This window comes from Ostrinia furnacalis, unplaced genomic scaffold (genome assembly GCF_004193835.3).
Source record: "Ostrinia furnacalis isolate ACB-3 unplaced genomic scaffold, ASM419383v2 OfSCF7379, whole genome shotgun sequence".
Classification (NCBI taxonomy): domain Eukaryota; kingdom Metazoa; phylum Arthropoda; class Insecta; order Lepidoptera; family Crambidae; genus Ostrinia; species Ostrinia furnacalis.
In genome coordinates, this window is record NW_021137618.1 from 183,459 (window position 1) to 210,736 (window position 27,278).

At 39.4% G+C, this 27,278-nt stretch overlaps 2 protein-coding genes across 2 annotated transcripts; one reads left to right on the top strand and one right to left on the bottom strand.

The window, feature by feature from the left end:
• LOC114364345 (uncharacterized) lies at nucleotides 1-2,230 on the top strand. Its single transcript, XM_028320463.1, has one exon. The coding sequence runs from the start codon at nucleotides 194-196 to the stop codon at nucleotides 377-379; it is 186 nt and encodes a 61-aa protein (XP_028176264.1). The 5' UTR covers nucleotides 1-193; the 3' UTR covers nucleotides 380-2,230.
• On the bottom strand, nucleotides 376-26,805 carry LOC114364344 (tensin-4; the record flags this gene model as incomplete). The annotated part of the gene is made up of 7 exons (XM_028320462.1): nucleotides 376-4,215; nucleotides 8,440-8,607; nucleotides 9,191-9,347; nucleotides 9,787-9,954; nucleotides 10,949-11,167; nucleotides 12,032-12,126; nucleotides 26,725-26,805. Coding segments are annotated over 7 exons (1,134 nt in total), but the record flags the coding sequence as incomplete, so codon positions are not given.
• Between the last annotated feature and the right edge of the window lie 473 nt (nucleotides 26,806-27,278).

Here is a 27,278-nt window from a genome sequence, read left to right on the forward strand (position 1 = left end):
CAACAGGGATAGGTCGAACAAGTAGCATTATTTGGAAGTTACACAAGAATTTAGGATAAAGGTCATTTTATGGCGATTACTCGATTTCTTCGCAAAAACATAGTGTGCATATAATTCCCAGTCATTACCGCTACTCTGATATTCCTGGATTGGAATCACACCAGGAGTTGGAAAGCCTTGAAAGAGAAGTAACATGGCTATTTTTGGAATCACCACCCGCTATGTCTGGTTTGCGATCCCACTCACTGGGTTTTTCATCGGCAAGTACCTGGATGACCAGGAGACCCTCAGGATGACAAATTTCAGGGACAAGTCCAAGCTATACGGAGGGAGAGTGAAAGAGGGCGAAGCCCCTTCTTGGCCTAGTGTTATGTATTAATAATAGTGTACCTTGTCTCTTTGAATGGTTTGTGTTAGTTTTAGAGTAGGTACCAGTTTAATTTTATAAGTTAAACAGTTTCAGTGTTACGCAACTGTACTCTAAAATGGTCCATAATTTTTGGTACATTTGTGTATGTACTTGTAACTAAGTTTCAATTATTGGTGGTAGTTAGTTTATAAAGTAGTAGGCAACTTTAATCAAGTATCTTACATTACCCAGTTTAATGTTCTTGATTGGGGAGAGATTGTGAAATAAGCACTGATAGTGAGGAACCCGAATGAAAATACACAAATTCTTTATAACTTAGTTTTATTCATGAGTAAATAACTTAATTTCACTGAGCTGAAGAATTTAAATTAATGAAGTCATAAGTTTTAGGTATTAGAAATTACATTCATAAGGTAGTTAATGCAGTTTTAAAATCAACTAATCGAACAAATATTTATTTCAAAACGATTTTCTTTCTTTTCATAAAAGACCTATAATATTTTTGGATTGAAAAACAATTATGAAGAATTTTGTGTAATTACAGAACAAATTGAATGGCATTTAAAAACTATTTTTGTATAAAACAAAGCTGTGATAATTACAAGGAGCAAAGACGAGAAATTATCAGAGTGGACATCAACAGATGCTAGTCTACCGATATATTTATAATTTAAAATAATTATTATCGATACAAACACGATATCTGGTACTAAGGCAGTGTTCAACAATCAACATTTTGTAACAAGTGGACCACACAACAAAATTAGCTAAAAATCACGTTAATATTAAATAACAAAGTACGTCTTGGTCTTCTTTTGAATTTAACTCCTGAATAGATTAAATTTCGATAGGAAAATGGTAGAAGTTTCAAGAAAAGGAGCAATTGATATGAAATGAGTATAAAATTGTTCCTCTCATTTATCAGACGCTAAAATTAATATCCTGCCCCCTGAATAAATAAAATAACATCTATGAATATCCCTAAAATACTTTCTCCTTCAGATACAGCTTCTTAAAAACTTCAAGTTACTGAAATTGTGTTGTATGGTCCAGTTGCTAAAGGAGCCGCGTGTAGGTATTCGCTAGAAGGCAACTTGTTCACGGCATGGCCGCCATTATACGTGACACACTGACGTATAAGCCAACAACATACTTAGTTAACATGCATCACCACTTGTAATGTGTAAGTGACCTGGGGTGATAGAAAAAAACGCGTCAAGTAAAACTTTTCTTCATTGAATTTAACGTAAGATTTAAAACATTGAACTGTTTCTCTGTCACAACATATTTTTTGTCTACTCACTCATCAATTTAATTAATTAACATTAATGTTTCACATTAATAATTTTGGTCCTATTTTTTCCAAGAAATATGCTTTTTTATAGATTCTGTCATTTACCACAAGATAAATAACAAACAAACATTAATTTTCATTTTCTAACACCCGGTCACCCTCCACACAATTAAATATTAATTCATAAAAATAAAACACTCGTGAATTCGCATTCCCAATAGCTGTACATTACAAGACTAGAATACCTAAACCAATAGAAGCACAAATAACTTTTAAAATCAACGTTTGCGTTCCTTCTCTAACCTATGATTATGACACAGAGCACTATACTTACAATCCATTTACACATTTTCAATATACAATATATTTTTACACGCCCTATGACGATAATATTTTATCACATTATTTAGTTACATAAAATTAATGGAACATCAGTAACAGTCACTAGACAACGTACAATAATTTTAATGACTTCACAATGATGACTATTTTTAACGTTTTTCGATATAAAATTCTATGAGTCATACATGCTATAAATAAATATTATTCAATGTGATAATATTGCTTCGACAGAATATACATTTTATAGATTCGCAAATGGTATACTTAGTTCTATTTTGTGTTACATCGATATGATTTTGCTGTATATAATGACGTATTTTACATGGCTCAAAGAAGCTAAACATTTTGTGACAGCGCATCGACTGACGTCAATCAGATATTTCAATGTACAACATGCTGTTGTGGCATATTCTTGGACAAGCGTTTATCATTTCATAGTTTGACATCCACATGACACGCAGTGACTTAATGTCACTTCTACACGTCCCGTTGCGCGAGAAAGTTTTGCAGATGGTGATGGTTCAATGACAGAGACGGGGAAAAGTGTAAGGGATCGAGGCACCACCAGTTGAGGCACACGCAATACATGTTTCTTTATAAATAGTTATTAGTTCATCCGCTCACTTCTACACGTCTAGCTACGCGAGAAAGTTCTGGAAATGATGGTGGTTGGGCGATAGAGACCGGGACAGGCGAGCGATCACTTTTGTCCATCACTTCAAACCACGTGACAACCATATCACGCAATAGTTATAACGGACTAAATTAGTTCATCTCAAAGCTCACTGCTTTTACACGTCCAGTTGCGCGAGAAAGTTCTGCAGATGATTATGGTTCCACGACATAGACGGGGACAGGTGTAAGCGATCGAGGCGTCACTAGTTCATCACATTGACTTATTTAATTAGTTCAGACGATCACTTTCTCCTATACGTCTAGTTGCGCACAAGTTTCGAAGTTAGTGACAGAGAGTGAGACAGGTGCGAGGAGGGATCACTATGCATATTTCATCACTCTTCGGCCAGAGAGTTCTGGGGATGGTGGTGGTTTAATGACAGAGACGGGGACAGGTTTAAGCGATCGAGGCATCACCAGTTGAGTACCAGTTCTACATGTCCACCTGCGCCAGAAAGTTCTGCAGAGAGTGGTGGATCAATGGCAGAGGCTGGGGCAGATGAGGGATCACTTTAAAGGCATCGTTTATCACTCCTAACGGACAAACACCATATTCCACGTGACAAACACGTATCACGCAATAAGGTCTAAATTAATTTATTTTTAAAGTCATTGCCCCTACACGTCCAGTTGCGCGAGAAAGTTCTGCAGATGGTGATGGTTGGGCGGCAGAGACCAGAGCAAGCGAGGGATCACTTTTGTCCATCACTTTTAACCACGTATCACGAGTTTTTACGGACTAAATTAGTTCATGGTGTAACTCGGTGTAAGCGATCGAGGCACCACATGTTTCTTTATAGTCACTTCTACACGTCCAGCTGCGCGAAAAAGTTCTGCAGATGGTGGTGGTTCAACGGTAGAGACGGGGACAGGTGTAAGCGATTGAGGCACCACTAGTTCATCACATTGACTTATTTAATTAGTTCGATTACTCTTCTCCTACACGTCTAGTTGTGCAGTTAGTGGCAGAGAGTGAGACACTATGCATATTTCATCACATTTGACAACCACGTCACATCCACGTGACACTCATTAAAGTCTTAAATAATTTCGTATCAAATGTCACTTCTACACGTCCAACTGCGCCAGAAAGTTCTGCAGATAGTGATGTTTTAACGACAGAGACGGGGACAGGTTTAAATGATCGAGGTATCACCAGTTGAGCACCAGTTCTACATGTCCAGCTGCGTCCAGATCACTTTAAAGGCAAACACATATTCCACGTGACATACACAGATCACGCAATAAGGACTAAATTCATTCATTTTTAATGTCACTGCTTCTTATCTTATACGTCTAGCTGCGCTAAAAAGTTCTGCAGATGGTGATGATTAGGCGGCGGGGGGTGCGGGGGGTGCGGGTGGGCGCGGCGCGGCGCGGGCGGCGCGACGGCGTCGATGTCGGCGTGGTCGCGGCGGTGCGCGCGCGCCCCGGCCGGCGCCCGCGGCAGGCGGAGCGGCGCCGGGAGCAGTTCCGGCATCACGCTGTGGTGGGTTACTAGAGCTGAGAGAGACGTGAACTCCTTTGTGAAGCCCTGGAAGAGAATGATTTGGTATCGTTATTACTGGTGATATTTGTAGGGCACATGACGCGGCGTAGGGAGCAGCTCTGGCATTACGCTGTGGTGGGTTACTAGGGCTGAGAGAGACGTGAACTTCTTTGTGAAGCCCTGGAAGGAAACGTTTTGGTATCGTTATTACTGGTGATATTTATAGGGTACATGACGCGGCGCCGGGAGCAGTTCCGGCATCACGCTGTGGTGGGTCACTAGAGCTGAGAGAGACGTGAACTCTTTTGTGAAGCCCTGGAAGTGAATGATTTGGAATCGTTATTACTGGTGTGATGTGTGTGTATGGGCCTCATAAGAAGGCTCAAGGTCACCCAAAGGGCGATGGAGCGGGCTATGCTCGGAGTCTCCCTGCGTGATCGAATCAGAAATGGGGAGATCCGCAGGAGAACCAAAGTAACCGACATAGCTCGCAGAATTGCTAAAATCAAGTGGCNAGGGCACATGACGCGGCGTAGGGAGCAGCTCTGGCATTACGCTGTGGTGGGTTACTAGAGCTGAGAGAGACGTGAACTCCTTTGTGAAGCCCTGGAAGAGAATGATTTGGTATCGTTATTACTGGTGATATTTGTAGGGCACATGACGCGGCGTAGGGAGCAGCTCTGGCATTACGCTGTGGTGGGTTACTAGGGCTGAGAGAGACGTGAACTTCTTTGTGAAGCCCTGGAAGGAAACGTTTTGGTATCGTTATTACTGGTGATATTTATAGGGTACATGACGCGGCGCCGGGAGCAGTTCCGGCATCACGCTGTGGTGGGTCACTAGAGCTGAGAGAGACGTGAACTCTTTTGTGAAGCCCTGGAAGTGAATGATTTGGAATCGTTATTACTGGTGTGATGTGTGTGTATGGGCCTCATAAGAAGGCTCAAGGTCACCCAAAGGGCGATGGAGCGGGCTATGCTCGGAGTCTCCCTGCGTGATCGAATCAGAAATGAGGAGATCCGCAGGAGAACCAAAGTAACCGACATAGCTCGCAGAATTGCTAAAATCAAGTGGCAGTTGGCGGGGCACATAGCTCGTAGAGACGATGGCCGTTGGGGCAGGAAAGTTCTCGAGTGGCGACCACGGGCTGGAAGACGTAGCGTGGGCAGGCCTCCTACTAGGTGGACCGACGATCTGGTAAAGGTCGCGGGAAGAGCCTGGATGCGGGCAGCGCAGGACCGTTCATTGTGGAAAACCTTGGGGGAGGCCTTTGTCCAGCAGTGGACGTCATTTGGCTGAAATGACGACGAACGACATTAATAAATAAGAAAGAAAGAATATAACTTTATTTAGGCAACAAAAGACATACACAAAAAAAGAACAAAGTTGCTAAAAAGGTCACATACTCAGTAACAATTCGAGTGAAAGTTTGATTTTGATTGACACTGGTATTTGATCCATCAAAAAGGGACATCATTAAGATATTTAACATGAGAAGCGACTTGTATTTGACTTACGGGAAGAAGCTTGGAATCCCCACGGTGAAAATTGGATACCTACCTACATCCAAAATCTGGGGGCACGGCAGTGCCCCCGCCAAGTCGAGCGCGAAGCAAACACTGCCGTACCATCCTTTACTGGAACCATTTCGCCGCATTTTCAGGCCCCTATTTGAGAACCTCTGGATAAGACCAGAACGCAGAAATTCTCGTCATCTAGTAAGCTATAATCACATACTTTAAATCCAAAATTTCAAGTCTGTAGGTCATTTAGTTCCGAAGTTAAGCGAAAGCAAAGTTTCGCATTTACGACACTCACTCACTCACTCACTCACTGATGATCATCAAAATAGAACTAGTACTTCCCATTAACTCAGAGGGCTGAAATTTGGTACAGAGTTAGGGTTTAATGGCCACATAAAGGGAAAACTATAAAAACTAGGAAAATCGAAGATCTGGAGTAACCACATTCATAATCAATACTTCTCCGGCCCCGTGGTGTTCGCCTGTATCGCTCACCGCTAGATGGCGCTAGCACTAGCAAGCGGTGTCCAGATTTTTTCCTTTCTAGAGAAAGTCGTCGATTAAGTTGAATGTTGTGTAATTTGCATTTCGTTGATTTCGTTTATTATACTGTAAGGTTCGCTTAGGTTATGTTATAATTAAAAACAATCTGATTCGTTGTCCATTTTAAAGGTCGTTGAGTTTATTTGTGTTTAATATCGTAAAAAAATGTTGATTGCCTTATGCTTTGATTTGTGGGTAACGGTGGGTAAGTATGTGAAGTGTCAATTTGACCAAACAAATTATTTGGGATATAATATTTGGCAACATAAAACATTTGCTATATAAACATTTGCCAAGTAAAATTTGGCCAAATGATAATTTGACCAAATGAATTAGTTGCGAAAAGTACAGTTGCTAAAAGTTCATTTGGGAAATGAAACTTTGGCGATAAGTTGTTTGCGAAGTGAAATTTGGCGAAAAGTAATTTGGCCAAACGGAAGGATACCTTAATTAATGCCGTCTGGGACTCAAGCGGTTAAAGATGCTACATAATAAAATAATACCCGTATTAAAATAATAATAATTGTGTATATGTATGTGTATATATTTATAAATGTATATATTAAAATAAACATGCGATGTGAAAAAAGAAGAGAAACAAAAGAAGTGTGCTAGTGTAAGACTATCATTGCGGTTGCGTTTAGAATCTTTCACAGCTTAATGATTACTAACTGCTCTGCTGAACGATCCTTCTCACAACTAAAAAGGTTGAAAAACCCGCAAAGAACAAAAATCTGTCCAGACAAGCTTAATTATTTAGCATTAATGTGTATTGAGGCAGACATACTTCGTCGGATAAATTTCGACGATGTAATCTCGGAGTTTGCTCTGATTAAGGAAAGGAAAATAATGTTTTAAGTTTTACATTTTACCTACTACACTTTCTATTTTGATAAACTTTCATTTTATACTTTATACCTTCCATTCCATTCCTTCCATTTCCATTTAAGCACTAGAGGGCCTACACAGGTTCTGTGCTTAAGGCCTCGGATACTCTTAATCCGCCACTGCTCGTGACGCTGAAGGCGCAGCTCGACCGAGACCAGCCGGAGTGGGCTTGTCTGCAGAAGTTCTTGCAGAAGACCAAGTCCTCCTTGTTCGCTGATAGCAAGCCCATATTTTATAGTAATAAAAAGTAATGTGTTCGGTTTAGTGTTATGTTTTATTTAGTTATAGTATTTTTATGTATCGACCCCAAGCCCTAAGGTAAAAGGTAATTTTTGAGAGGTAGGACAGGTTTTCAAGGTAAAGGTTAAGGTAATAAGGTATTTTGGTTAAAAAAATACTCGGTAAGTCTTCATTGGTTTTGAGCACAAGTAAAATAGGTTTTGTCGAGGTCTGCTAGCCGTGTTCTGGTCTAACTCGAGCTCACGCAATTTAGTTAATTGACAGACGCTCACACACTTAAAACACTCACACACATTTTTCTTCAGTAACATTTATTNATGTTTTTGGTGGGATAAATTCTACCCAAATGAAATAAATTAGAGCGCAAAATTGAATTCATAGCTGAGCAGCAGCATAAGAAGGCAAATGATGGCGATGAAGCGTACTATACTCGAATTTTCCCTTTCGTGATCATATCAGAGAGCAGGAAAACTAAAGTAGCCTACATCATCATCAGCATCATCATCAACAGCCCTTTACTGCTGGACTATGAGCGTCCTCCATTTTAGTGGAGGGTTTTGTCATAATCTCCACACTTGGCAGGTAGATTGGAGATCGCAGTTTAAAATTTTTATGTGTATCAGAGATCGCTGCTGTCCGTTCTCTGTTTACTCTTCTCGCGGGTATCGTAAGAGGCGACTTTGGGACTACTTTTTGGGATTATACAGAGAAGTAGTCTACATAGCCCTCAAAAAGTTAAAAATTGAGCTGCTAGTATTTGTCGCCAGTATCTCGATTGTAGACCCGAAGACCGTCTAGACCAGTGGATCTTAACCGGTGGTCCGCGGACCACTGGTGGTCCCTGGAGGCATTCCAAGTGGTCCACGAAGACATCGTAATAAACAAGCGACGTGACGTGATGAGTCGAGTCAACACAACGCAAACGGCACACAGTGGGCGAGAAATCGACCTCCTCTTTCACAAGATTTTGAAAAAAAAATGTGGTCCCTGACAAGACAGAAATTTGGTAAAATGGTCCCTCGTGACTTAAAGGTTAAGAACCACTGGTCTAGACCATACAAGCCCGTGTGCTCACCTTGATCTTGTACCCCTTGGGCGTGCGCAGGATGAGGTAGTGCGCGATGCCGGCGGGCGTGAAGTCGCGCGGGACCCGCACCGACAGCGCGTAGCAGCCGGCCTGCGTCGTGCTGCCGCGCACCAGGAACGAGCCTACCGGCTGGCTGCTGAGCACTTCTAGTGCTATCTGGAATGGAAGGAATTCTGTGAGACTGCTGCCCGTTTTCACCATCAATCCCTAATTTTAAGTGACCGCTATGTAAACAAAATTCCTATTATTTGTTACCACAGGGGTCATTTAAAAATTAGGGATGATGGTGAAAACGATAGCCCCAACGACTTTGAAATTAGCAAGACGAAGGCAAAGATGTATTATTGAAAGTCGAAAGATTTGAAGACGCTCATGCTAAACTGAGTTGTTAAACAATAAATGTTTGTGAAAGAATCATATAAAATGTTGAGATTAAATACTTATTTAACCTAGGAATAAATCTACCATCGGCCATCCAGAATAGCAGAATAGGCCACAACCACTCTTCCCTTGGATGTAACAAAAGGAGACTAATGGACAAATATGCGAAAATCTTGTCTGTCCCCCATCCCTCTGGCTAACGTGGAAGAAAGTGCAGATCAAGTCCGCTATTTACCTCAAAAATTAGAAAGGATCATGCTCCTATAGTGGGGAGCAAATGGCTTGTTGATGTGTCCAGAAATAATGGCGATTTTTGGAAGATGCTAGAAGAAGAAAGTTAGTCGATATTCGTTCTTACTTCTCTAGGAATCCCTTGCTGAAACCAAGGCGCTTGCCTCAGCTCAGGCTCAGCTCGAGGGATATTATTGTTGCCGGAGCCGTGCGAGCCGCCACCCCCACACGATGACGCGCCCGATGACGATGACGTCGTACGACTACAGGCTGCTGATGGACTACTGAAAATAGAAGAAAAACACAAAAAATCTTAACATCAGGTGCGATTGTGGTCAAATACCTGCCTTGTTATGCATAAAAAAAAAACATGAAATTCTTTATGGCTCATACATAGGTTTTTGTTTGACAGACGAGTGTTGCCATTGCCATCTACTGAATAGAGGAATTATCATACAGAATAATAAATTCAGGTCCGGTCGAAGTTTTACCATTTTGCATTAAAATTCAGTGACAACATAGTCTTTGGATGTTCCTACTTATCGGAAATTATCATCATCATCATCATCATCATCGTTTCATCTTTAGCTGAACAATGTTTTTCAGCTTTAGCTTTATTTTTGGAAGAATCAGAAAATATTTTCGTAATAGTCAGGCATATCTTGCCCAACTGCTGCACATCATTGCTGAAGTCCAATCCATTCATAAGGAAAGCTTCCTTACCCATTCTTAACATTATTGCACCTCCTGAAGTCGACATCCAGCTCGTGCATGTTGTCGTGCCGTCGCGGCGTGGGCGGCAGCTCGCGGTTGCTCTCCCTCGTCCGCGCCTCGGCTTCGGATGCTTCGTTGATGTAGCCGCCGTTCATGCAGAGGGGAAGGTTTGTGGGCCTGGAAACGGGAGAAAACAGACGTTTATCTATGTCTTGTTTCAGAAATTATTGCTGTCGTGATTGGGAGTTAAATTTTTGATAGGTATACAGATGTACAGAGAAATAATGGCTTGAGGTAAAATGGGATGGATATTTGATGGGATGAATTTTTCCCTAGTGGGTAAAATTGATTCCATCAAAACTTATACTAACTAAGCAAAATGTTGAAGACATTTTGTGCACATCATGATGCACGCTAATTGAGCGGCGTGACAATTAGTCGTTTTTATTTCGCATTATTTCTAAGTATACTTGGTCTAGTATCGGCTACTGGAGTTGTCGATTTATCATCCGTTAGCTGTACCATTGCTACGGGCGGTCGCCGAGGCGCCAGTAGCAGTTTATCTCCGTGGGCGAGTCCAACAGCTTTAGCTGCTAAGTCTTGGTTGGCTAACATAGCGATTGTAACTTCATTTACGTCGTCGGTGTGTCGGCCACTAGAGGCGTGGAGTCGTCGTCGGACGGCTGCAGCAGCGCGCCGCTCAGGCCCATGGCCAGGCGCTTCATGAGCGGCGGGCGGTCGCCGAGGCGCCGGTAGCAGTTGATCTCCTTGCGTGAGTTCAACTGCTTCAGCTTGGATGACTGAGATAAACTTACGTCGTCGGTGTGTCGGCCACTAAAGGAGTTGAGTCGTCGTCGGACGGCTGCAGCAGCGCGCCGCTCAGGCCCATGGCCAGGCGCTTCATGAGCGGCGGGCGGTCGCCGAGGCGCCGGTAGCAGTTGATCTCCTTGCGTGAGTTCAACTGCTTCAGCTTGGATGACTGAGATAAACTTACGTCGTCGGTGTGTCGGCCACTAGAGGCGTGGAGTCGTCGTCGGACGGCTGCAGCAGCGCGCCGCTCAGGCCCATGGCCAGGCGCTTCATGAGCGGCGGGCGGTTGCCGAGGCGCCGGTAGCAGTTGATTTCCGTAGGCGAGTTCAACTGCTTCAGCTTGGATGACTTCTAAACTTACGTTGTCGGTGTGTCGGCCACTAGAGGCGTGGAGTCGTCGTCGGACGGCTGCAGCAGCGCGCCGCTCAGGCCCATGGCGAGGCGCTTCATGAGCGGCGGGCGGTCGCCGAGGCGCCGGTAGCAGTTGATCTCCGTGGGCGAGTTCGACTCCTCGGAGCTGCTCGGGCTGGGCTCGTTTACAAGCTTCGACACTCCCATTATGTCGCATTTCGCTGGGGATCTGCAATTTGATTGTCAAATTTTTTTGTTAATTTAGTTTACATAACTCAATTTGGAAGTCAGACAAGGCTGGTTAGCACCATCGTATATTAACTTTGACAGACGTCAAAAATCTGTGAAACTCCAAACAAAAAGCACTGGTTATCGTTATTGTTACCGGTAAAGTTAGGTAGTGCAACTCAGCCTTAGATCGTAATACAGTAAAACAGAATTTTTAATCTGTTCTAAAAACACTTTTTATTTTTCAAATAGGTGTAGGATTGCTGGTTACCGTCTACTTGTCTACGGATAAAACGGATGAAATGCGTTTTATCCCTTTTATGGTTACAGTCGTGCCTTCTTTAAGACACAACAGATTGTGATATCTCAAGGTTATCTAAAACTTTAACCTCAGCTGAGAGGCAAGCTAAGTAATTGATTTCAATGAGATCAATCTTATCTCTAGTTTAGTTTCACATGCCTTCATGTGCGATGTATCATTTCAATAAATAGTTTTAAATATGCAGAGATTTTTATCTCAGATTCAAAATCAAAATCAAAATTTTCTTTATTTGTTTAGACTAATTAAATTAGTTCTTGCGACGATTTGCAAGAACTAATTTAATTAAATGCTCTTAAGGAGCCTATACATGTCTCATTCTTTTTTGCCCTACCAGCGCTTCGAGACAAACATTTGGCAAGTGCTGAGAAGAAGCGCCGCAACAAACTCAGTCACCACTGTCTGCCGGTTTAAAAATATAAAAAAGTAGGAAGTTACAATATATTCAGAAGCAAGTTACTTACCACGCGCTCCCGTTGATAGAAGGTGGAAAGGAATTCAAATTGTTTATTGCTTCATGTTGGTATACAAAGGTTTGTCTCTGACCTGTCTCCACAGTGAGGGTAGTGGTGGGTCAGGCCGGGCAGCGAGTCGGGCGCGCGCACGCCCATGCCGCCGCAATCGCTGCTCAACTCCTTGCTCTGAAATAACAATCATTTACACAATTAAAATTAAATTAATTTAGGTTCAGAAGTTATTATTGACGATAAGTGTAGTTTATAGGTTTCACTGTTATACTTTCAATAAACCTTTTACCATAATAATTAGTAACAAACGGAAAATAAAACATTATTGAACTTGCTCATAGTCATAAAACACAGAGAAGTCGTTTAGTAACAGCAAGTGAAACAGATGGGATGTTTTTCCAAAGCGCTTTCGTATACTCAAAGGTGTTACTAAATACAAAAGTTATTACACTTTTATTGTGGCCTTTTACTGTCGCAGCACGTATTTACTAATCTGTGTGTCTACCATGAGTTTACGTTAGGTGTGCTCGCTAGCGAAAACGTCAAAAATCTCTATGGAGATTTTGTTTCTTGAAAGTAGCCGCTAGGGGCGCTGCACAATATGTCATACAATTAATGTCATTTTTTTACGCAGTCGCTAGCGAGCACACGTAACGTAAACCCATGGTAAGCACACTGAGCTATTAAGTAGAGCCGTAAAAGTCGATGTAAGTCGGGTGACGCTCGATTGTTTGCCCAACTGTCGTAATAAGCAGCTATGTTTCAAGCGGACAGCGCCGTAAATCAGTCCGCATTCCTCCAGAAGAATGCGAACTAACGGCCACATTATCTTGACTCTAGACAATAATGCAGCTCAGGGAGAAGAGGCAGATCATTTTGAACGGAATGAAAAATCGAAAGACTGCTGGATATTTTTTAGGCATGGAAAATATGATGAATAAGGTTAAGTTTAGATGTTGGTATAATATGCTAAATCAGCCATACTTTCCTTCCTTGTAAATTTATTGCTTTTTTCCACAACAGAGTTCTTATAAAAATATGAAATCATGTCAATGAAACTAAAAAAATATTTTACCAATAAGTAATACTCACGCAAAAAAATGCACTCTATGTGTTCAGGCTTAAGGCATCAAACAAATAAAAATAATGCATGAGCCAGGACTTATTAAAATAACAAATATTATTAACGAAATGAACTGACCGTTTCTTTCCGACTATACTCCGAAGCTCGACAATAATAGGGACGAAATCATTGCCTGTCACAACACGAACCCGATTGATATACGGAACGGTTACACTATGAACCTTATTATTTTGGACCGAAGTAAATTAGTGTAACGGTATTTCACAAAACGTGCCGTCGCGTGACAGAATGCGGGATGACGAAAGGAACCTTTTGTCGGGACATAATTTTTTTTCGGCGATAGATTTCGAGACATGTTGAATATTTATTAGATCAGGGTAAACTGTTTTGTTTTGACGGGAACGTATCGATTCGATGTCGTTATTTAAAAAAAAACATTGTAGAATTTTGGATAAGGCTTTACAGATAATTTTGTGTCCTTGTTTTATAAGATTTTTCTTTGTGAGTCATATTGGTTTTTCCCTTATTTACCTCGAAAAACATTTTTATGAAAGAAAAAACTAAATTCTCTTTATCACAACGGATTTTGCGTTTTAACTTTTAGTGCGACTGAAAGTGGCTTTGTATGTTACCTCTACTTATTTACACAGAAGTTGCAGTAAGAACGAAAGAGAGGAATAGTCCCATTTCCTGCTATGAATAAAATATAGTTATACATAAAGTATTCTTCGGAATTGTAAAATTATCAGTGTAAAATCGATTTATAAATGAATAGGTAGTAAAAACGTGTCACAGCAATAAATTAACTATGATTAGGCTGGTAATTTTATTCAATACTTAACTTATGCAAGAAACTTTAGCATAAAAAGCATAATAATAGTTTCAGTAGAAAATTAACTTCTGGTACAAGAAGCTCAATGTACTAATCAATCACCTGTCGATACTTAGATGTTTTACTACGTTATTAAAGAAAAACATAATAATACCAAACGTGATTTCACGTCCGTTAAGTGACAGTGTACCTAATTGAATTACAGGAAATTATAGGTTGTATCATACTATAACCTACTGTATGAATATTATGAAGAAATAATTTAAAGTTAATTTTCTATATTAAAACTTAATTATTTAACGACTTCCATACCATAATATTGTAATTTTTACGCCACTCGTACACGCAATCAACATGAATTTTATGCTCAAATTTTCTTGAGCATGCATATCTACTATAATACTTCAGATTTCAGTAGTATTATATGGGTGCTATTTTGCTATAAAAATATTTATATGTGAGAGCTGTAACTATAAGCACAGAATAATAATAAGTACTACGTACAGAAGTTTTACTTCGCGAAGGATTTTAAAAAAATGTATGCTCAATGTCATTAACAATATGGTGTAATTTAGCCTGTCTCAAGAGTCAAGCACCATTTTGTTGACAAACGTCAGTGATCGGCACTGCGCCGAAGCTATAGGGCTGACTTCGGTAAAATGATGTGACGTGAGGTGCCAAACTGCGGAAAATGGCGGAGGAAATACATGATTTAGCATGAATTATCATGAATAATATTAACTACTTATTTACCTGTCAGTGTCTTGAGGCAACTTAATAAAGTACATTCTCTGTTTTTATTATTATTTAGGCAGTTAAATACTGCACAGTATTTAGTACACCATTTTCTTTATTTTCTTCCATCATACACAAGATTTTAAGCGTGCGTGAGTCAATGTTCGCTCGTATGTGAGGCCTTGTCGAATAGTATCCTGTAGGTGGGCCATCGTGCGTGTTTTGTTTTCCATGTAAACTCGCGGAGATGAACAGGCCTGCTATAAGTCCCCTGTATGTAAGATCCAATATGTCTTCACATAGCAATCGAGTATGCAGATCCCCAAGCAATGAGCGGCGTCCCCGACGCCTTTACTGTGCTGGGACCGGGATCACATAAACGTCACCAACTCTCAAACCGTGAGGTGGGACGTGATAAAAATATAGGTAAAGGTGAAGCAGAGCTTTTTCTTTTGAAGTTCAGCCCTAATATAAGTGCCAAAAATGATAAGTAATATTTACGTATAACGAGTTTTTTTCTACGAGGACGGTAGCTTTAATATGATTCATAGATAAAAAGAAAAATAAAGTTTTAAACACAATAATTCATAATAGAGTCATCAGACAGCTGCACATCTTCCGTGAACGAGTAATAAATATGTGCCTGTTGAAGGTATGCTGTTTGTTATCATTTGTTATCCAGTAATTCATACGTTCCCCTATCGTTGCAGTTGGTACAGTAGGCAAATATCAGCTCAGTTTAGGAAAAAAATTGGAATAATAATACAACATTGCAGTATTTTATAGCATTGTTTCAATTTATGTCATACATAGTTCATGTTCGTACTTTGCATAAAAGCTTAGAATGCAGTATCATAACTTTATGATTATTAGAACAACTAGGTATTTACAATGTTCTATGGTAGAATAGGCAAATTATTTCCATTACTAGTCGATTGATTTTGAAAGTTACGATCGCAACCGGGTCGTAACTCTCGTGTTTATTGTGTGCAAATTGACGGTAAATTGTTAAATAAATATGTAATTACATGGCTAGAACAACCATATTATATTTGTCTAGCCCTAAACTATGGTAGAGCTAACAAACAAGGCAATAACGCATAAATATGATAGAGCACTAGCTCATAGCGTAATAATTGACCTAAATAATTTTGATATTCAATAAATCTTTAAACGAGTACCTAGTTCGTTTATTAGTAAAAACATTGGCCACAAAGCTAAAGGTCGTGGGTTCGCAGTGTACGATATTTATTGCATTTGCACTAGGACATGTTACTAGTACACTACACTACATATTGTTACTAGGAGACAGTAAAATATGGATTGCAGATTTTGTAGCAACTTTTTCAAGTTGGCTAAATTAAATCGGTGCGTGCCAATAGTTATTCGTGAAATTAAATTTATTGAATGGAAGGGCAGTTTTAGTTAAATTCAAATTCATTATTCATAATTTTATTAAATACTTAGGCCCTTTCCAGGGCACTTATACACGTCTCAAATATACTCGTAGTCTACCACGATCTTTATGCACCATCTTTTAAAAATCCTTCTGCTCCAAGCCTTTTGCGTCACCAAACTGTGTCATAAAATGCTCGTACACGGCCTAAAATATTCACACAGAACGTACTTGTGGCACTGCAGTGTACTACAAAGTGCACGGCCTCTATTGTAAACCAAACTTTACTTTCAGGACTTGCGGCCTAGTTTCAGGATTTTAATATTTCAACGACTGTATTTACAGTTCAGCTTATTTTGCGAAATCGTAATATTTGTTATCATTTCTGTTATAATTCAAAATAAAGTGTCAACTTCATCATTAATAGTGAGGAGGTATTGTCAGTCCATTTTACTTCATTAAAGACCTATTAAAATACAAATTTATTTATTTATTATTTATTTAAACTCTTATGCCAAAATAAATTTGTACATAAGGCGAACTTAATGCACTAAAGCATTCTCGACCAGTTTACCTTTGGGTTGAGCAGAAAGAAATTTACGTATTTATGAGAACAAACAAATTAAAACGAACAACAAAATAACTGAGTAGAATTGAATGAAACCACCACAAACGACACTCCACCCCTTACATTCTTATCACAACCGTCATGCATGTAATAAACAACTGAAATTATATGTCTGGCGCCCAGAGCCAGGCCCATTTAATCAATTCACCTTTTTACTGCCTGCCTCGAAATTATATGCGTCAGCCACGGAATCCCCGCGATTTGGGCCTATAACAGTAATTATACCTGGATATAGCATGTTTGTTCGCGGTAATAGGCTCTAAATGTGTAATAAAAATCTATAACTACTTCATTAAGTTCATTGGCATACATTTTTTTAATCACACGTTTGGTTTTTAAAGGAAAAATGCGAGTAACACAATTGTTTTATCAGATTAAACCGTTAAAAAACCCTCTACTGTAACGTGCGTATCGACGAAATCTTTGCCGTAGAATTATTTCGCCTTCTGCCGCCATCTATTGCCAGATACCGGTTATTTACTACCGTGTTCTTTGTTTCTTATCGCTCTTTCTTTTCCCGTGACCTTTGGTCTGAAAACACCCTTCTAAATTAGTTAGGGCCCCAACTTTATAGGGGCCCGTACAGCTAGCCGCAGCATCTTTCAGTTATTAAATTTTACTATTAGTGATCACGCTAGCAGAGTGTTTAACATGATGGTTTAAACCTTCAAAACACACACAATACATATATTTCATTTTCTACCATTTCATTTTTACGCAGGACTCTTTTTCTTAATGTTTGTTTCTTCTTTTTATAAGCATTCAAGCTTAGAAAGTCTAAATCGTTTAGGAAAACTACCAAACAGAGAAGTTTCAATGTAATCCTACATTCGCGTAAAACAATTTTCTTTTTCGCTTTATAGCGCTCAAGCAACCCCTTTGCTTCCCCGTGACCTCCAGTCCGGCAACAATCTGTGTAACGACTGACTTTATGACCCATTCTATTTTTACCCAGGTCGAACTTAATGGTTACACTTATCTTAGTACGTAGATGGAGATAGAGATATCTTCTACCCATCAAGTTAGACCTATCAAAAACAATATTATAGAAATATTCACTGTTTTAAATAAGTTTCGTAATGCTGTACCAAGCAGGCCTTGACATTCAGAATTTAAAAATAATTTACTGTCCAATAAACACTTCAGTCTCATGGAAAACATAGCTGTCGCCATTTTAATTTCAATATTTTTATTCCGAGCAGGCATTTTAATAAATAACATTTACAGCTCGACGGCGGAATACACCGCACTTCGTGTAATTACACGCTCGCCCCATAAATTCGGTGAAAACAATAAAAATATAAAAACACAGGGCCGCACTCGCGGGCGAGTTACGAGCGTGTAAATTACACGCGTGCACGTTACTGGCGCGGGTCAAAAGGTCGCGCTAGATGCGAATAGATCGAGCGAAGGTCATAAAACTAACTGTATTTAAAATACGATATTGAAACTGAACACGCACTGCCAGAGCAATGTTCCGCTTTTGTAAAACACGTAATAAAAAGAAATAAATGTCATAATTGCGATTTGAAATAGTTTTAACACAGGTACTCGTTTAATCAATGGAATGCAAAAGCAAGGAGGCATATTGGATAGTCAATTCAAAGGTGTTAACAAAATAATATTGATTAACGTTTACGTTTACAAAGAGTAATATTATGTTTTATTTGCAAATGTTAAGACAGTTTACTAAAAATGTATTAGTTTTTACTGAAACTGAACTAGACGGTTAAAATATTTATTATTGTACCAATTGCTTTGTTTTTTTAAGCTCTTTAAATGCTTCCCTGTGGCGCGTGCGTCCGAGCGTGCGTAGATCCCCTAAACCGGTGTCGTGCCGAGCCGCACTAAGCAGACGAAAGAACTATTCGCCGCGGCCCCGGCATTCGGGGCAATGTCGCAGTCAACGTCTGCGCGTGGTGCCAATTGAAAGCGTGGTTGTATGGCTGAAGGACGAATGTCTCTTATTTTGATTGAATGAAAGCATACCTACTGATTGCTGATTGGTAATCAAAGCTGGCAAGGTGTTATCTGCGTAACGATAATATCTTAATTGTATAGCATTTGCACAGATTGACCGGTGTCTGGATAAGATTTGATAGTTTTATGATTATATCTCTAGATACGATTTTGTTGATAGCTGCAAAAGTCCCAAAGTTTGAATTTTAGAATGTTCAAGGCGTTAGAATGTTATAATTGGCAAAGTCAATAAATATTTATGGACGTTCAATCAGAAAATTAAACACCAGAAATAAGGTCACCACTATTTATCTTTCATCTTGATAAAACTAAAAAAGCTATAAGCGGTTTTACCTCTCTTTGAGTCTTCAGATGTGTGCGATGTCAAAGTGGCGCCACATTTTATCTGCCAGATCTTCAATTTATGACGTCTATGATAACGCGGTTTAACTGTGACACCAAAACATAATAAACTACCTTCTCAATACGATACAATCTAAAAATACTGAAATGTTGATGAAAAATTGTTCGTCGCCAAGTTTAAAAACTTGGTAAAGCAAAATCTTTCAGCATTTTCCCACATTTTTCAAGGAATTCGATCCTTTTCCAAGGAAGAGACTGCACCCTAAACGTTGGCAACGTAATCTTGGCTGATAGAAAACGTGCCCTGCGACTGATGGTCCCCGCCCCCGCGCCCCTAGCTCCGGCTCTGTAGGGTTGTCTATTATATTGTGAATTTCAGTTTACACCTTTTTAACTAGGCAATGACAGGTATTTGACGGCATCCTCTCTTGAAAATTAATATTTTAAATTTGTATTGCAAAAAATACTAATAATCTCATTAACTCCTTTTAAGAACTAGTGTTATAAGTGGCTTCACTACAACAGTTCAGCAGTAGCAGGGTCCAAGCCAGCGTTCTCTGGATCTTCGAGTCAGTCAGTCTGGCACATTCACTGTTCGTCTAATGACGATTTAAAATTTATAATATTGAATTTCATTTATAAACAGATAGACAGATATTTTAACCATTAATAACTTAAAGGTACTGGTACTATGCAGGCATTAAAACATTTTGCGTAGGTACAGAACAAATAAAGAGGCAACCCTAACTGTCCCCAGTGGGGCAAACACGTATAACCGACAGACCGATCATCGACGGGTGATAAGGAAAATTGTATGTGCTCTAGCCGCAGCCGACTTGTTCGCAAGTCGTGTTTTATTGCACTGTCCCGCATCTGCCTGTGCCCAATGTGCAATGGAACTGGGAAAAATGGGAAGCTAAATGATTAGAAGCCAGTAAGTATGTAATTATGTAATAATTAAACTTGATTTTCTTATGAAAATAATTCTTTCTGGTATAAGGACTATGATGAACAACGTAATGTGGCTATGATTCTCACCTGGTATTTTTAATGTACTGATAACTTTAGATGTAGGCTTTAACCATAAAATTCACATGCCAAGAATAAATAGATTATAATCAGAATATACCAAGAGATCGCATTATTTGCAATTTTTTGTCATTTCTATTTTATCATTCGCAAAATTACAACGCACTATTATTAAGGTTACAAGTTTGCGAGGAAAATCAGTCCACATTGAGAGATGTGATTCTCACTAGCCCTTATTGCCCACAAACATTCGCCCAATGAAAGAAAGTGTATACGCAGGGCCATTCGGGAAATGGAAAACTGATAATATCAGTAATATGGCCAGACTATTTTTGTAAATTTATTCTCTTTTTGGGATACAACTTCATCAAATTTGAGTGCTTCTCGGATAGATTCTACAGATTGAAGATATTACGGCTCCAGCCAAATGGGGTTAGATAGGCTTAGGGGTGTTTGGGAAAGGAGGATTCTAGGGCAAAGATGAGAAACTGTTCCGACGATTTTTGCATTGAGCAGACCTTCGCAATGGCTTGGGCAATTTTCTTTTTCTGCCGATGAAGGAGTGGAATACGTTGCGGATAAGTTTTTTGTTTGATTGAGCTCTTTGCGAATTGGTTTTGAGACTAGCTTCGCTAACGGTTTTATTAAAGCTCCGCCGCTAAGTTTATTTTTTAAGATTATTTTACTATGGTTGAATAATTTGAGCCGGTGCGGTACTGCGATTCTTTGTGAAGAAGATAAAGAATCACAGTCATGAGCTATTAAAGTCATAAACAACAATATAGTAAACGTTATTAACTAAGAGGAACTTCTATCATGGAGATGAGAAAACAAATAATATTTCTGTTGGACTACCACTTTACCACTCCAATACCGTTCTGGGTAGCACTAAGTAGATCGCACCACAATCGTCTATTATCATTACTAGAGCGAGCATTATTTCTATTACTATAAACGTGTCTTTCTATACCGTGATCGCCAATAGTTAGCCCAAATATATTTCTAAAGACACTACGCTCCATTTATACCTAGTCCATGCGCGCCGGAGCTTCCACCCGATTGGCCCGGGACACGCGAGCCGAATAAATCTGTGGTATATCACCCTTCACATCTGTATTTATTACAGTTTGTTTCAAGTGAATCCTGTAAAGACTGGTGCTCACTGAAGACGCACGCACTTAATTTTGTGGACGAAAGTGCAGCGTTGTTTTGCTTCAGAAAGAAATATAACTCAATATTTGTTTCATTGCTACCAGATTAATCACCATGAGACCGCTTACGCGCTTATACGATTATGACCTAGCGCGATAATACCTAATGCAAGACACAATTGAGTACTCAAGTACCGAATATTATCAACATACATACTTTTTGACTATACCGTTTGTTGATGATTTGCCAATTCGGCATAACACTTATCATCTACCATTTTTAAATTTTATAAATCTAGCTAGAATCAGTGTAATGGGGTATGAACTTTTTACTAAGCTATAAAATATTACACTATCATGTACCATGCGTTAATTTGGCGCGTGGCGACGCCACTTTGTGGACGCAGCCTAAGGCTGCCCTAACGAGTAGATAGCAGATACAGAGATAAGGTTACAGGGAGCATTGAGCTTTGCTGTGGAAATAATTGTTTTATAGGAGATAAAAACGGTCAAACATAAAGACCATTTGCGATTGTATTCCTTAGAACACGTTACTTTACTTTAGTAAACATACAAAATAGACAAGAAGTATACTTAGTTACTTCAGAGTTAAAAAACAGTGATGAAATATTCCTTTCTCGATCGGCGAAGTACCTATATTATTTTGCGCCTTTATACCTACCTCTGACTCCAAATCAAAGGGGCTTTCCGAGCTTCGAAAGGAATAAGAAAAAAATAGAAAACAATTGAACTGTTAATAGGCCATAACCGGTCATCAAACACGCCCCACAAAAAGCGGCCATAAATCAAGGGGGCATACATCAGTCGGCGCGATAACAGATATGTGCAGCCTTCATAAATCAGCTCCTCCGTCTGCTCAGCCGGCTCTGAACAGCCAGCTCATTTTGAACAATAGTTTTGTTATAATTATCCAGCCAAAATCATAGAAAGTTGTGGCAAGGAACTATAAGCACATGTTATAATTTCAATATAAGAAATTACTTTTTTTTTCAGTTTCATGCGCGATCATTAATATGACGAGATCTTTTAAATACCATGCCTATGTTTAATCTTCTGCAAGTCTTAGGCTGGATCTTACTTTGACTACAACAAACGTCAAATGGTCTGTCAAATTCTACATAAAACACCGATTATTGTTGCAGTTACGGTTAAAGTAAGATGATGCAACTCAGCCTTATTGTTCAATCGTACATACTTAAAACAAATGCAAAAGGTCTTCTGGATAGAGCACGCTCTAAATGGGCAGGCTGATTTCGTTCAGGCTGCGTCTCATCTGCCCCAGATTTGGCTCGTAAGTGGTGTAGATAATTTAGATTATAGGCTTCTACTGGCTATTTGGTTTTATGTAAACCAAAAATGGGATAAATTACGTCTTATTTATTCAATTACTGCTTGTTAGTAGCCATTAAAGGCATAAAGGTGGGAACTTGTTAAGGCGAATTAAAATTCTCAATAAATCAATCGACATAGTTGGTATTTAACATGGGTATGCGCAATAGGTCATCATTATAACAATACTCAGAGCAATTAAAATGTAAATTATGGCCTACTAAAAATATAATTTTAGTGATGATAATGGCAAATCTTTTTTAAATGAGATAAAAATACAATTAATGATAACGGAAATAAGCTAACTTTTTTTTTGTAGTTATTTCTGTTTAAAGTTGAGAGCTTCACTCCAATGAATTAGTTTATTATAAGCTTAATTGAATTTGGTTATTTTCCTGTCATACAAATCACTAAATTCAAGTTTAAAGTTTTATTACTTGATAGCGCCATCATGTCACCGAGTGCTTTTATTTGCTTCTCAATAAAAACGTTAATTACTTTATTTAAGGCTTCCTTCATAAATTCTTAAAGATTAATCCTGTTTGCTTCTGACATGCTTTATTTTTATAATGACTGGGTATGAAATGACTTCTTTCTTTGATAGCTGTCGACAGTTTTTATTTATCGGTAATGATCAAAAAGCAACAGAAAAAACACTCAAGAGACTCGCAAACGTTAATAACATTTAATAACTAAATTCGGACTGTGTTTAAGAAAATACTATTTTAGTTAAAATCTTGAAATGCCATAACTTGCAATAATTAAAAAAAGGGAAATGCCATAGAAATTTTCGCGTTTTCAACGTCCATTTGTTTTGTTCTCGTTGACAGAGCAAGTGAAATATTCAGCTGCTATTAGTATTTTAGGGTTATTTACGGCCCCATCATGCAGGGGCCATAAATCAACGCGCTCTAAAGTGGTTCAAATTACCGCGGGAGGTCCGAGCGGGCCGGAGACCGGAACTACGTGATTGGTGCCGGAACTACGGTGTGGTGGAAAATTGCCGTTTGGGTGCATATGTGGTTTAGGCAGGTTACGCCTACGTTTAAAATATTTGTGTTAGATATGTAACACCTTGGCCCAAGTACCCTATGCGGACGCACGAGTGGGGGATAAAGAAAGAAACCTAGATGGTGTTCACACTATTACGTCTCCGCCAATTTCCTGCAATCGCGTGTCTGAAGATATGACATACGACCATATGGCGCACTTACACTATGCAGGAAATTGACCGAGACAAAGCGCGAGCTCACACACCGAAGTATGGGCGACGCACGGCGAAACTAACTGAAGTTCGTGTTTACACTATGAGTCTCGATAAATTTTCCGCATATTGTAACTGCGCCATTAGGCTCCGCTTAGATCGCTTATTCACGGAGACATTTCTAGGAGAACGAGGAAAATATTTTTAATCTTAGATACGAAAATAATCGCATTCGTATAGAGGCTATTTAAGATGCATTAGTCGCTTCATGGGTTGTCATTGATCTTGTCGACAAGGCTAAAAATAAAACATGCTAATCGTCAGATCCCGTGTGAACGGAAGGTGCGCCGCGTCATTATCTTCCCGGGGTTATAAATATCCCAATAGTTATGTAGGACCTACCACAACAAATATGATATTTACACAGACAGATTATGGTTAATAAGGTCCTATCGAACCGGCATATCAGCCGGGGTGGGATGCGCGCCGTGATGAAATCTTATCGATGATTTTAGACGACAAATATATAGGCTTATCGCGTTAAATCGATAAAACGGCGTGATAAACGTTTATCGCGGCGTGTATCCTAGGCCTACAGGTAGCGTTGAAAATGAAAGACAAAAGAAAAGTTACCTAACCGCACTAAAAACAACTTTGCTTCAGCAAAAATCATGCGATTATGATTATTTATTTTTTAACTAAATGTATCGATTGTTTAACAGTCTTGTTAATTGGGACAATGGAATTCGATTGAAAATTAATGATCTATTCGACAATAATTTAATGTCTTAACATCATCAATCATCAACAGCCCTTTACAGTCCACTGCTGGACTATGAGCCTCCTCCACTATAGTGGAGGGATTTGCCATAATCTCCACGCTTGGCAGGCGGGTTGGAGATCGCAGTTTAAAAGATTGATGTTTTTCAGAGAGCGCTGCTGCCCGTTCTCTGTTTGATGTGTAGTCCCTAAGTCGCCTCTTACGACACCCGCGGGAAGAGTATGGGTTGGTGACAAATGTATTCTACTCTGCCGTCACCACACGGCGGTCTTCAATCGCATATTGTAAAGACCGCTTGATAGTCAAGTTGTACGTCACCTTGCGCCCGCGCACATCCTGCGGGTGATTGATGCGCGCGAATTAGCATAATTAAACTATGCTATTACATGCAGCTAAATATTCAAATGACAGGGCGAGCGCAGGAGATGACATAATTTTTCATTGCAAGTTATTGCTGAAGCAGCAGATGATTTATAATAAAACTAGCTTTTGCCCGCGGCTTCACCCGCGTTACATTTAGTTTATCACATATCGTCATAAATTATAGCCTATATGTTATCCTGGGTTATGAACAATAATACTGTAAAGTTTCAATAAAATCCGTTCAGTAGTTTTTGCGTGAAAGAGTAACAAACATCCGTATATCCAAACTTTCGCATTTATGATATTAGTGCTGGTAGAATTGATAAATCAAAATGAAAGTAAGTATAACCGTTTATTTGGAAAAAATATTCTTCTTTTGCTTGCGTTTATACAACTCACCAATGTGTCACAGTATTATTTGATAAAAAGCGACCGCCCGCGACTTCGTACGCGTGGATCCCGTTTTACCCCCTTAGGGGTGGAGTTTCGTAAAATCCTTTCTTAGCGGATGCCTACGTCATAACATCTACCTGCATGCCAAATTTTAGCCCGATCCGTTCAGTGGTTTGGGCTGTGCGTTGATAGATCACTATGTCAGTCAGTCAGTGACCTTTGACACCTTTGAGTTATATAATTTAGAGATATCAATTAAGTTCTAACTATTAAGTATGATATTCCTATTTCTATCCTTTTCAAATAAAGGGTAAATGTTCATACATTTATGGGCAAAAGTGCTTACTAGCGGCTTTATTACCATGGAGTTTTCTGAATATAATGCTGACGTCGGCAGCCGCTAGCCGCAGTTGTTATTGCGGCTCTAAATCATCGGTAACGTTGTTGGCTGCACCTTGCGTTGCACGTAGAACAATATTGCACTTCGGCCGGCCTCTGGGACCGAGGCAAGACACGGTACACGGCAAGCTAATATAATATAGTCCCTAACTACCTACGTATATTTTATACGTTCTTTTTCGGTGCGGCTCAAAAGCTTTGTAGGCGTAGGTACTCGTTTATTTTCAGCTAATTTTAGCAAGTTATTTTTTAACAGTAACATAAACATTTTAACTAAAATAGCAACGCGCGGTCACGTTGAGATCTGTGTTTTTAGTTGAAATAGAACGCGAAAGTTTAAAATCTCAAAAAGCTAAGCTTAAAAAGTTAACTCCCATAAAAACAACACTGTTTCGACAAAACTACATTCATTTTCCACTATACCTACAGAAACAAATTAAGCAACTTAACTGAAACGACAATAATAACACTGGAAATTTAATACAACTGGACCCACAACAAGACGGCCATCTGTCTCAGGCAAGACAGAATCCATTGGCCACTTTGAGGACTGGTATTGCCCCTGGTGTCTGTAATTACACCGGCTGTAAGTAGCTTGGGAACAAGTATCATGGATACGGATATAGGCGGTTTCCTTGCTGCGAGAACACTAAACCAGTTAGCTAAGTGAACGGAATCAAATACGCATAGCATTCATTTTAGATTCGTTTGTCCTTGCTGGTAATTAAAATTAATGATTTTGCTGACGTTTTCATATTAGGAGTATAAATGAATGGTGAATTCAGATGGGTATTTCGTACTCAATTTGATAGACTTTAATCTGCTTGACCATAGAGGATAATATTATGTATAGGGTGTGCTAGATACGTTGTGTGAGATAAAAGTCCGTACATATTCGGGCCAAATGTATGCGAAAAAATCTCTAATTTTTACGTTCAATGCTGCTTCTTATCTTTAGTTGTTATTTCTGGCTGTAATACGTTCTTTTATTGTTTTATTATTTTGATCGTTGGACTTCATAAGACATTAACGGAGTCTAATAAACATAGCGTGTGGATGTCTGACCTAGTATAATAAATACAAACTGTATAAATCATAGACTCACCCAGAGAGGAGCGGAGGGCTGCAGCTGCGACGCGAACGCCATTCGGAACGCATCTCCCACCAGCGCGTTCAGTTCCTCCGCCTGCAAGCAAACATGTAGGTTAGCAGACTGCAGTGGTCTGACATAATATTTAATATGAAAAGTTATCATGTCAATGTAGAGGCTCGATGGACCCAAACCTTGTGTGTAATGTGTGCTTCGAGGTTTTGTAAACTATAATAATAATTACTGGATGTGGGTAAAAACGAGAAATTTTCGTTATCTATAGGTAAATTATAATTAACAAATTCAAGTCATGGAAAAGTGTTGCGTGAAATATCGGGCGAGAGTTGAGGTGAGAAAAAACAAAGGAGAGTCGAGAGTAGTCGTCGAAAAAATAATGTCGTTTTTCTTGTTAGCCAGTGTCGCGTGGCCGAGGAGCAATACGCGATTTGTTTTTAATAAATAGCTGAATTATTTCGGATTTGGATAATAATAACACAGCCGTGACCTTATCGTTCGGAAAATATTGTATATTTACCCTGTGGCACCAATGAAAAGCGACGAATTTTATC